At 33.9% G+C, this 13,145-nt stretch overlaps 1 protein-coding gene across 5 annotated transcripts in view; it reads right to left on the minus strand.

The window, feature by feature from the left end:
* The window catches only part of LOC127064709 (uncharacterized), a 200,599-nt gene that overhangs the window by 24,557 nt on the left and 162,897 nt on the right, over positions 1–13,145 (minus strand). For 4 of the 5 annotated variants that reach the window (XM_050996167.1, XM_050996166.1, XM_050996168.1 and 1 more), the window contains 9 exons: positions 11,643–11,745; positions 11,223–11,375; positions 7,021–7,158; positions 5,282–5,487; positions 3,120–3,413; positions 2,700–2,764; positions 2,347–2,551; positions 1,664–1,809; positions 1,183–1,311 (listed from right to left, as the gene is read on the minus strand). In XM_050996167.1, coding sequence (XP_050852124.1) covers positions 1,183–1,311; positions 1,664–1,809; positions 2,347–2,551; positions 2,700–2,764; positions 3,120–3,413; positions 5,282–5,487; positions 7,021–7,158; positions 11,223–11,375; positions 11,643–11,745 — 1,439 coding nt within the window. Of the gene's footprint in view, positions 1–1,182; positions 1,312–1,663; positions 1,810–2,346; positions 2,552–2,699; positions 2,765–3,119; positions 3,414–5,281; positions 5,488–7,020; positions 7,159–11,222; positions 11,376–11,642; positions 11,746–13,145 lie in introns of those variants that run through there. The other variant, XR_007781776.1, reaches the window with a different exon arrangement.

The following is a 13,145-nucleotide window of genomic DNA, read 5'->3' on the forward strand; positions in this document are numbered from 1 at the left end:
ATATTGGAGAAAAATCTTTTAAATAAAAGTTGAATGGTTTCCAAGGAACCATCCGATAATGGAAAGAATTTTTTTCGAGAAAATCTCGAAAAGTATTTTTTTTTCTTCGAGATTTCAAATTTATAGCTATATATTTTTTTGATCATAGTTTTATCGTGTATTATTGGATATGCACATGCATTATTATACCATGATCCTTGAAACCATTTAACTTTTATTAAAATTTTTTTGCATGTCAATAACATTGGAAACATATGAGGATGGTAATAGTTATTGGAACACTCTGTATAATTAATTATTACTATAATTATTACGAGGCATATTATTAATCAAAAGATAAAATGGCTCTAGTCAATAAAGAGATAATCATGCAAGTCTTAATATTATATTCGTCCTATTTTCGGTGAACATCATTTCCTGTGTTAGTGCTACTTGGAACCAATTTGTTGTCGTATTACATACGATGCTCTACGTTTATCGGCTGTGATTACGTGATAATTATCAAAGGTAATACTTTACCGTAAAATGTATTATAGTAAAGTTTAATGTTACGAAATAACAATTTTACAAACGGTAATAATAACGCTGATAATAAAATCGTTGACAGTCTGTAAAGCAAAGTAAAGCATTTAAGATTTTTTAAAAAACTAACTTAACGTAGATTCGTTGGATTTTCAAAAAAGAGTTAGAATTTTCGCAAAGTTAGAATTTAAGCTCATTATTGCAACATGATATTACTTCGTCGTACTTCGTTCCAAGCAAACACAATCGAAAACTCCGTGGATTTCCTTTTATTTGATTTCTTACACATTTAAAGCCTTCGTCTCGTCAAGTACAATCAATTAAAACTTCGACATTATTTCCTCTTCTCGACTACTCGACGTTCGGGCACACTAACGAATGATTACAATATTTCGTGAGAGTAAACATTTGAATGAATACGTAATATGTCGTGGAACATTTTTATCTTAAATAATCCTGGATAATTTAATAAAATTTCCAAATATAAAAGCCGTTTGCTGTTTCCATATTTCTCTTTTATTATTTGAAATGTTCATGATTTCGTTTCGAGAATGTTTGATTAAAATCATTGCTCGTATGAAACGATTTAAATAAATTCAAATACACACACACATACACACATATATATATGTATATATATACGGATTAGTATTTGCTTACCTTGACTCGCAAGAGGTGTTGCAAACTCTGAGCTTGACTGCTATTTAAGGGTGGATTGTCCGTACCAAGACGTGCTACTGCAATCACGTTTTCTCGAGTCACATTGTAGAGGAAGAGCGTGCATACGGTCTGTAAAAGGAAAAGAGGAAAACATTCCAATGGCATTTCACGTTTCTCCGTATTACCAACTTTCTTTCGTAAGCAATTTCCTCTTTGCAAACGACAAATTTTCAGTGAATTCTTCGTCGATACAAAAAATTAGAAGTAGTAGGACTTTAATAAAACTTAAATTATATTCTTAGAAATTCGAAGTCTATCATTTCGTCTAATCTTTCTTTAATATCTAATAAAAAAAAAAAAACAAAAAATTTGCCATAACGAATTTGATGTTAACTCGTTATCTAATACGATATGCTAATCGTCGTTAATTCAAATTTTAATCGGACCATTATCTTGGTAGTATCGTTTCGACACAATATACCTGGTTATTGACTTCCTCTCTCATGAAATTGTCGAGAGACGAAACGGCGTCTAGAACCGTGAGATTGTTGTGCGGCCTTAACAAGGTCTCGTCCTTCTCGCTATATCCCAAGAACATAAAAACTCCGTGCGGTATACTGTATGCTCCTGTGATGAGAAAAAGAAAAATTAAGAATATCATTTTTATGAGACATTTTATATCTCTGATACGATAGTAATAGTATATAGTTACGTTTTAGTTTATTTCTTCCACACATACTATCTCTACTATTACTATCGTTATTACAATCATCATAGTTATTACTACGATCTTTATATTATTACATAGTTTATTTCTTTCATATTTCGTTTAATATAGAAATAGTTATTAAGTACGTCTTTTCTTTAAGAAAAGAAAAAACGAAATCAATTTTGTAGCATATATAAAATTTGACAAAAATTTGGCAGTAGCATTATAATAGAAAACGTATTTCATATAATAGAAAACATACATCATATAACCTACAGGTATTGCATATATCGATGATAAAGCGGATATCGACGCGACGAGTGTGAAATATGAAAAATTCTAGTTATTTAAATATTGAGAAAGTATTATGATACGCAGAAAGCGTCGAAGGAGAAAATCGACATGAGACATCGAAAAATACGTCGATCGAAGACGTCAAAAATGGCTTTACTTACCAGGTGATGGACGCATACATATGAAACCACCACTATAGCAGAGACATGGACCACGGTGGGCCTGATAAGCTGGTGCCTCATGATTATAGTAAGCGAAGTCCGTTTTGCAAGGAGACGAGTCGACGCAGATCGTATTGCAGATGAGAACTTCACCTTCACCGCACTGACAGAGCTCCGAACATTCTGGCTCGTCTTCGCGATAAAGCTATCGACAAGATCGTTCATTGTGTTACATAGTTAATCGATAAGCGCATTAATTTGACGAACCTTAACGTTTAGAACACTTTCACATATATCCAACTTACATAAGTACATACTTGTGTAGTATAAGTCGAAGAGAATAATTAACTCACCCTTTTGCCTTTACCCTCCCGTATGTATTGATGGCTCTGTCTTGGTCTTTGAACGACACAGAAGCCTGAAACGAGAACGATATTTATTACATGCGATCAACATAATTTCTATAAATATTAATTGTAATTTAGACTAAATGCATGTTCATGCTGTTTATAATGTTTATACTGTTTATTTATACTGCATGTAAATAATGTTTCTAATAAACATGTTTCTTTTTTTTTCTTTTCATTTCTACGTAGAAAATATTTATTACATCTTTAATTATTTCTGGGTTGATTCATAAATAAGGGTCATCATAAGTTCATTTGAGTAAACTTCTTTTTTGAAACGACATTTATCTATAAACTAATTTAATATTTCGTCATCATCTTTGTAAACGCTCTCAACGATTGCTAAATGAAAAAGACTATACTCACGGGGCGGTGTGGTTGTCGTTGTAGTTGTGCTTGGCGTCGTACTAACGGTGTTAGTCGTGATTTCTAAAGTTTCCGTGGGTTCGGTGGTCGGCCACCTCGTTACTTCCGGTATTTGATTATCTTCAACTCGTTCGACCGCGGTGGCCATCGTAGTCGCCGTCATGCTTACGTGTATTCTCGTAGTCGACGACGACGTCGTCATTGTTGTTGTTGTCGACAGTATACTACCAATCGGCGTTGTTCTTGAATAGTGGTGGTGTTTTCGACGTGCGTGGTAGTCCTTTTGAGACTCGACTGAAAGGTTCAAGAGTTTGTTTATTATTGACTCGCTTACCTATTTATTGAAATATAAGCAAACTAATGTATTGTATAGGTATACAACTTTTCTCATCATAAGCTTTAATATTGATTCTTGACAATCATCTTCTTTTTCTACAAAGCTCAAAAAAAGTTTTACAAATTTTTATCTCGTAAAACATATTTTTGTAGAAAAATTGTTCAAACAAGACTTCTTTAATTTCGAGTGGCAATATATTTTACCATAAAAAGTAATAAGATATTTACTAAAAAATCTCGTATAAACTCTTATTTATTTATTTACATGTTGTTTAAATAGAAACCAATAAATACTGTAATATATGAATCCTTTGAAATAAGACAATTCTTTCCTAAACAATTTTTCACGAAAATGACGTATTTCCGAGATAAAAATTAACAACGCTTTGTCTTGAAGACTCGATCTAGAGTGAACAAAGTTCAAGAACATATCCTAATAATCGTAAGTATAAAAAATTATTGTATGAACATAAAGATGAAATGAATGCTTTTCATCTTTATTATAATTATAATATATATATACACTCTTTAAACTTTGGTCACTTGTTTCTAAAACATTCTGTATAATATAAACTTCATAAGAAAGAAAGCTTTAATGTTCTTCATCCGTCCGATTCTCCATCAACTACGTTTTCCATAAACATGCTCATTATTACACAACACGAGCGTAAATGCGATGATATACAACCATTCGCAACATTTCATTATTCATTTCGCAATTTCTATCATTGCAAGGATGAAGCAGCGCCGGCAGGAGCAGCCGACGGCATGGCACGGTTCCACCTGAAATTGTAATCAGCCTGGAGTCCCTGGACACTGAAATATTGCGCGACACCTGACCGTAGGCGATAGCTATGCAAGTCCCTTAACACCATCGCACGGAACTTAGTTGATATTTCCATATTTTTCTTTCGAAACGAAATGAATTTCTGTTTTTTTTTTCTGATTCACCAATAAAATATTAGTGATAGCTGTAATAGACACAAGTCGGTTTCTTTCTAAGTCGACCATTTTAGTTCGCAACATTTTATTTAAGACACGAATAAGATATTATTAACAAGGATGAAACTTGATGCATTCAAATTAAAAAATAAATTATGTATTATACGACGTCGTGATTATTATATAATTTTTATTAGACAATTGAATTTAGTTAATAAAATTTTATTAAAAGAAATAATAAGATTCAATCAAATTTATAAAACTTAATTTTTGGAATAATCAAATTTTGGAAAATTGGAAGCCAAGATATTACATTGGAAAACTTTATTTTTATCGTAATACTGATATTGTTATTATTAGTATACATAAGTTTTTCTTCTGATATTTATTTATAGAAGAAACTTTTCAACGCTTAAAATAAGGAAATAAATAAATAAGCTGTGCTCGAGTATAATTATTAATATCGAATTTAGAACGATTTTAAATAGGATTTACTAAGAACAATATTCAATAATAATTAACAAATATTATATTGTCATATATTGTCAGGACAAAAAGTAGTTTTAAATAAAGCCATTAATATGAAACTCTTGCAAAATGTAAATGTCGTACAAATATCATTAATATAAATATGTACTTGATATATCTTAAGTCAAATAATTACAAGTGACACTTTTAATATTTATAGAACAAAGTAAAGGTTGAAAAGAGTTTAAAAAAGATTAAAAAAGAAAAATCATCTAACAGCTTACGTGAAAACTTATTACAAAAGTAAATATGTCTTTATGATGATATACACACATCGCTCTCACATTTCTGGTTTGAACTAACGTACATGTATAACGCAGAGTGCTAAGAGTGTCTCTAGAACTTAATTAACTTACCTACACACGGGTTAACCCAAAGGAGTCTTTGCCAACCAAGGCAGTCGTAGAGTTGCGTGAAGTCGGTGCCTTTGCAAGCACAATTTGAACGAAGTTCGGTTCCAAGTATACCCAGCATCGCTTTCCTACAATCGGATGGTGGTCCTGCGCATTTTTTCGTTACGCTGTCTACCGCACAATTTTGCTCGTAATGCTCCAATCTCATGCTATATATTCGAGAAAAGACGTAGAAAAGAAAAATGAAAAGAATTAAAATAACGATTAGATAAATATGATTAACAGTGAACGATTCGGTGACTTGTAAGTGAGTACACAAGAACAGAATTGGAAAGAATTCTCGTCAATTTCAAGAGGGAAAAATGCGACCCTACTTGATTCATTAATCAGAGAATTAAAAGGGGGACGTCAAGACGCTTCCCCAATGAGCCCGTCGTTTGAGTAATTAGAGAAAAAGGAGCGGTTCAAAAATTTCTTAAGTGACTCCAACGTCGACCGGAAGGGAGAAGAGAAAAATCGTTTCGATAAACTTAATGAATCATTCGATCGATCAAAACTAAGGCGTATTCCTTCGTCGACGATAGAATAAAAATAAGTTAAATGCAATAGACTTTATTTTCGCGGATGTTCAAAGAAACGAACAAAAATTATTCTTATTTCTTTCTTTGCCATTAACCCTACACTTCAAAGTGTATCGCTATATATATCTAATTTTTTTATTATAATAATAATTGTTCCATTTCAATTCTGGCTAAATATATTCATTCATATATACTTTATTGATCCTATTTACACAATGAAAAAAATGTCGTTTATCAATGACGATACATATAAAAATTTGTTTATATTTTTTATGCTTCTGATTTGTCGTATTTTTTTAAAAATTATTTTTCAGTTTGTAGAAAGTAATTTCTTTAACTTCAGAAAACATTCTTTTCGATAAAATATAAAGTTTCATGCAATGTAGGGTTAAGGTCAATTTTCTTTTGAAACAAACGTACCCGAAGAATTTGTAATTCTGCTGCATTTTCAAACAGGAGTAATAGAGATCCAAGTAACTAAGTAAAGCACTGAATTTCACAAGAAATGCTTTCAACGTGAATATTTGTTCGTCTACGAAGTATGAGACGGAGAAAAAGAGAGAGGAAGAGAAAGGGATTTTTAACGAAGGAAGTTTTGCAAACAGCACATCCATATTCTAGGCAAGATGAAATGTAAAAATTTATGTAGGTCTCAGATACCCTTAACAAGAATATATTTATATATCTAAAATACGCTTCTTTATCTTTGATTTATCGTCGACGAATTCCCAGAATTTATATAGGTTATCGATTTCCCTACATTAGATTTATTAAAAACACACATCTATTTACCATTAGCTCGACGAATTAGACTTTGAATATCTACATTACAGAAATAGACCTCATAAGATATGTATTGAGAAAGTATTTGTTTTTCATTGTCTAGCCGCATCGAGTGCTAAGAATTAAAGTAGATAAATATATCACAAAAATATGGTTGCTATAAAAATATTTCACATTTTTTAATCATCTCGATGAAATCATCTGTAAAATTTGTGTAGATGTTTCTATTTATATTTGAAGAAAAAGTTGATAAGAAGATATTTAATGAGTTATATTTGTTTCTAAGGAAAACGAAACATTCGAAATTCTAAAACAAAAGTTTTGAGTGAACAATGAAAATGGTTGTAATTATATTGATCATTGAACACGTATACTTGCCGGCAGGCTTCGTTTTTCTTGCAAGTCTCCGCGAGACTGTGACATGTAGGCATATCGGCACCTTCGATACGTTGCGCACATGCAGGATGCATCTTTTCTTGTGCCACGATGCATTCGTCTTTTCTGCCATCGGTTTTTCTATAAAATAAGAAGAAAAATATATCTTAGATCTCTATATACTTATAGATAATTTTCAATCTTTTTATATCATTATCGACGTACGTAAATTTATATATATCTAAAATAAATTAATAATTATAAAATAATATTTCTTTTTTTTCTTTTTCTTAACGAAAGAATTCATTCCTTGGTCTTATACCCGTAATTTCAAGATTATTATCACTTCAATTATTTTTCATATATTTATCATTATTAATAAATGATATGTCTTCATAAAAATGAAACGAATCGATATATAATTATCAGTAAAAGTTAGTTATTCACATCGCAATGAGACTTCGCAATACGTTTGATAATAATTCACACGCGGCGTTATGTTCCCAAGTTGCATGTCCGAAAAGAGAAACGAAGAGGATTCTCCAAAGACCATTTCAAGGGAATACTGGAACGTTTCTCGTGCAGAGGCCTTTGTAAAAAATAACGCGAGGTAAATCCGAAACGAATCGTGCAGACACGCCAATTTACCGCAAGACAAAGCACCTTTTGAAACAGAAGGGAAGAACAAGAGCATATCGTTCCTTCTTCCATTTTGTTCTCTTCTCTTCTCTTCTCTTTTTCGTCTCCTTCTTCTTCTGCTCTAGTCTTCCTTCATGTCTCTTCCCCTTCCAGAAAACGAGAGCTTATACCCAGAGATTCTTACGAGAGGAATTCCCAAAGAGGCATCGCGAGGTGGGCATTGTTCAACGAGCATTAAACGAGCTGGCTACGTATTTTATTCAGCTTCGTCAAGGCAAACCATCTTACTTTTTTATTTCGTCCTTGTTCAATACTTATTTAGTCGACTTGCGAATGCAGTGTCGCTGTAGATGCGCATCCTTGCGCAAAAGTGAACGTGAGAAAGAGAGAGAAAGAGAGAGAGAGAGAGAGAGAGAGAGAGAGAGTGATAAACAGATAAGGAAAGAGATGGAGATAGAGATAAATTAGCACGAACAAAAGGAGGGCTCGACGAACGGAAGTAGAAATCTGGTAGAAATAAAAAATAAAGAAGAAAGAAAAGATCAAATGGACGAGAAAGAGAGAGAGAGAGAGAGAGAGTAGAAAAGATAGAACGAAACGTGGAAAACGACAAGGAAGGAAAGTTTTCGCATTGTTTCGCTGGCGAAAGCCACTTAAAAGTTATAGGAGCCTCGTTAGAAAGGATAAGCTTCTATCTAGCCACCTTTCTCCGCATTCTCGTGGGATCTACTAACGGATGCGGAACTTTTCCGAATTCTTCGTTTCTACTCTTTCTCTACTAGGCCTGACTAATCGTACCGAACGAGAGGCGCGAAAATCATTCGCGTAAAATTATAAATTCAAGCTATAAATGAAAATCATTTTTTATATAACTTATAACTTTTTTACATTACTTGCATATATGTAAATTATTCAATATAGATACTTCTAGGTTAATAATTAATTCGAACGTGAATATTTTTAATATAATCTCTTTTGATATTGTGCAGTGTTAATATTTACTGCTGAAACAACAACTTTGATTAATGTGTCTGTGTATATATTTATGTACAATACATGCGTATATACATACATGCATACGTTCGATTTCCCGTAAAAACTTTATTACTCAGTTCTGACGTGTTCACGCTTTAATATCGGTTTACATAGTTATTGTGGAAGGTATATCACCATTTCGATGGAGACAGCTCGATTGACCTTTAATTGGCCGCTTTTGTGCTGCTTTTATGAATTCGGTATCGAACATCAAATACAGCTTCTCTCTTTCTCACTCATTCTCGTCATTCACTCAATCCCTCTTTCTCTTTCCCTTTCTCTCTCTCTCTCTCTCTCTCTCTCCCTCTCTCACTTTTATCCCCTTTTCTTTTTTTTACGCGTCGCGTAAATTCAGTTGGAGCTTGGGTCGGATAAGTCGGTGACTTAAAACAGACAATTTAATTAAAGCATAAACTTTTATACCCTCATGATATCAAAATAAACAGCATGTACGGATAATAAAGTCGACGAATGTAAATAGACTGAGAAACGACATAAATTCTTTTATACTCAAAAGGGTTAAGTATCAAGCTGGTAAACCGAGTACACGCAAATGAATTAAGGGTACATTATCTCTCGTAATGAGATAGTCAGAGAGGCGTGTTGTAATCGTCATTTACAGCCCTAATGTGTCCAATGTCTCATAATGTGCATTCCATAATAGCTGGCGCTAGCCAGCAACGTCGTTAAATTTTGGAGATGGGACGCATTAGGCAAGCAAATTAATATGAAAGATTTCGTCCTGTCATCATTCTAGATACCCACGTGGATTTAAATTTATATACGTATCTATTTAACTATTATAGAAACGAAACTTCTTTCTTTCTCTCTCTGTCTCTCTCTCTTTCTCTCTCGTTTGTTATTCGATCGAAGCAAGAAAATTTAATGAAATTTCTATCATGGGTAAGCCGCGAATGCGTAAAACAGCTTTAATGAAAATTGATAATCACGGCTTTACGTTAGCTGCATCCCACGGTATTCCACAGGTTTAATAGATCGCGTTGTAGCATGCAGTGATCATCAACCGACACGAACGAACACCAACGTCGTTGTCGGGTTCGGGTTGAACCATGCAGTACGTTGCTCGAAAGCTGTGCAATTTGATTGGATAGTGATTGAGCGTTCCGTCAACCGTGAAAATACGGCCTTCCTGTACAACGCGATCGCGTTAATTGAAAGGATGATTAAATAAAAATGTTATGCATCGGTTTGTCGAATCGCCCGGTAATCCTTCACGGTACATTTGCCAAAAGGATAAATTCCTTATTTCTATTTCTCTCTCTCTCTCTCTCTCTCTCTTTCTTTTTCGCACGTGCATTTTTAGAAAAAATGACTTAATATCGTTCGTACGACGATCGATGACCGATGTGATGATAAAAATTGGTTCTCTTTTAAAGATACACTCCTATGTCTATAAAATAATAATCGTTCGCAGGTCGCGATCTATTCCTAGAAGGAAGATGTTGAGGATTCCTTTCGCGATCTCTTTCATCTGGAATTCTCCGTTATGATACGTGACGTTTATAGAAGTTTAGAAAGCAACCTGTTGCATGATTTGCAAAACAAACCTTATGCTAAGAACGCGAGCTTACGAATGAAGAATATTAACGCTTCGCTATAGTATATCACTTCTTAAGTACTTAGAACAGATTTATACCTGGCAATTTACTTCGTCTTGAATGTCTTCATGAATAAAATACAACGTTCATACAAGTTCGTAAAAGCTCGTTACTCAAAATGATATCGTAACTTTGATGACACTTTAATATAGATATCATACGTCGTGTAAATCGAAGCAAAAGCTATTTTCAAAATGGTCGAAGATAGCGATGACCATCAATTCGTTTATACTTTTCATTCGTGACGTAATCTACGCTATCGTTGATTCTGTTATATCTATCTCTCTGCGGATTGATTGACGTGTGTAACAACGTACGATGATATCGACGCGATGGAGATTCGTAAGCCGGATGCTTTTGATTGGCTCCTGATTGAGCACGGTGCACGATTCCTGAAATCGAACTAGTTTGCGTTTTGTCCTATGAATCGGTTCGTTGTAACGCTATACTCGTTCGATCGTACTCGTATAGGAATACACATAGAACATTATGGAAATTTTTGCACCGACTAGTCGCACGTTGCGTTTAATTCATAGTGGGTTTCACACGTACATTATTGTACGTACGTTGTCGCGGCTGTCGTTGACGTTCTATCAACATGTTGCGTTCGTCTCGGAGATATATCATCGCTCGATCGTGCCTCGACTAGTATTGTTTGTTCTTCCTATTACGTTTAAATATGTATATGTTCAAATATAGAAATGATCGATATCAATAATAATAAATAGAATAAGAGAAACAGTAATTGCACCATACAATAATCATGCTCATTCTTTAATTCGCTTTAGTTCATTCTTCATTTTGTTTGAGATTTATGAAATATAGAAGATACTTATTTCCGAAACTATGTACTAAAGACTTATAGAAATTAATATTTATTCATCGGAATCGCATAAATCAATTTATACTCACCGGCACAAACAGAAAGCTATTTCGATGGAGTGCTTGTGATTAGCCGTTTTATAGAAGTGTTGTAAAGCTGCCATACATTCGTTTCTCGCACAGCTCGTCAAACCACAGTAATTCAGGACCGGCTGTAATAATGCCTTGCACTCCGGGTCGTTCCTGAATAAACGATACTGTAGTTAACGCCTTTGAATGCAACTAAGCGCGATAAATCTCGTCTAGACTCATGATAAAATGATGATTCTATTCTACTACGCTACGTTGTTGCTTTTAGTCCCTGTTTCTTCAAGTCTCTCTCTGGCGTACATCAATGTACAATATTATTAATAAGCTACGGCTTCAGTTTTGCTTTTAATAATGGACCATTCGAGATTTAACGCTTATCGTGTGATTACAGCGTAAGTGTGAAATGAGATTAAAGCTTACTTGCACGATGTGTATGCATGATGACATGTACTGGAAAGTATCAACTTAGGTGGTTGCTGAATCTTGTCAATTTCCGATTTGGCAGATGGCAGAGCTGCAGCTTCTATAAATAGAGATAAAATTTCATGATATTTTTTATTTCATTTCACTCGATCAATGACTCTACATAATACGATCATTAATTACGAAAAATCATTATTCATACATATAGATTTATTTAATCTGGGTAATGAATGATTTGATATTAATTAATTTGTTAGTTGGGAAAGGCGAATTAATCCGTCACGAAGATCTTAACTTCTTTCATGATTAAAGAATGAATAAATCATTTAGTTTTTACTCCCCCTGGAAAAGCATTATACCTTTCGATCCTTTTTCTTACGATTCATTAATTTACCGGAGATCTCTGTCTTCATCCTTAAAATCTTATTTCTAATCAAAATAGAGTTCACAAAATTACCATGCATCGATTGAAAATCTTTTTAGGTATAATTAATTTCGAAATTTGAAACAAAGTCTTAATATGATGTCAGGTAGTTTGCAACGTCTTTGTGCTCTCAAGAGGAAAAAAAATTAGTTGAATGATGTCTCTTGTACGGAACATAATTCCATAAGACAGAAAGCTCTATCGTGCTCGGGCTGTTTTATCCTGTCACTCCCCGTTTCATTCTAGCCACCCACAAGTTTTTCTCTATATTCATCTGTTACTACATTTTTTCTCGCTCACTATCCCCAACGAAGATTGCTATCGGCTAAGTTAAACATTCCAGGATGAACTATACCCGTACGTGCGCTCTTACCGTTTACATAAGCGAGGCGAGAGACCTAGTTTCCCAACTCGCGTATACAAATAAATGATAAATCGTCAACGAGCACCGGCGTGACGTGGTGACCTCGCTTGTTGCCTAAGTAGCGAGCCATAAGCAAGTCCAGAGAAAAATGGTTTAACCCGAAGCCTTCTTGGGCTTCGAGCAATATCGTACGATTTTTATCCTTTCGATCGATCTCTCTCTTTCTTGTTTCAGAACTATTCGATTCTATTTCAAATTTTACAAATATATCTGTATTTTCTTTTCTTTTTTTTTTAATTACAAGATAACATTAATACAATCTTAATATTTACATATGAAGGGTAACGAAATTTTGGAAAAAAGATTGATATGCTTGTTAAAAGATACATTGTTTGTTAAATATTCGATGATAAAGGTCAAACTCAATAAAAGATCATCGTAAGAGCTCTTGGCTTGTCACAATGACAAATGCTATATATCATTAACGAAGAACCTTTTCGTTCGATCGATGAATCGAAGAGGGGTTAATGACTAGTCGAACCTTTCTGAATATTCCAAGGACTAACGATGCTAAGAAAGAGAGATAGAAGGAGAGAGAGAGAGAGAGAGAGAGAGAGAGAGAGAGAGAGAGAGAGAGAGAGAGCGAGCAAAGATTTCTCATGAGTAGAGCCGCCCTACCAGATGACTGGCCATAAGTCAAGCACCATGGCGA

The sequence above is a fragment of the Vespula vulgaris genome, chromosome 6 (assembly GCF_905475345.1).
Source record: "Vespula vulgaris chromosome 6, iyVesVulg1.1, whole genome shotgun sequence".
Lineage (NCBI taxonomy): Eukaryota > Metazoa > Arthropoda > Insecta > Hymenoptera > Vespidae > Vespula > Vespula vulgaris.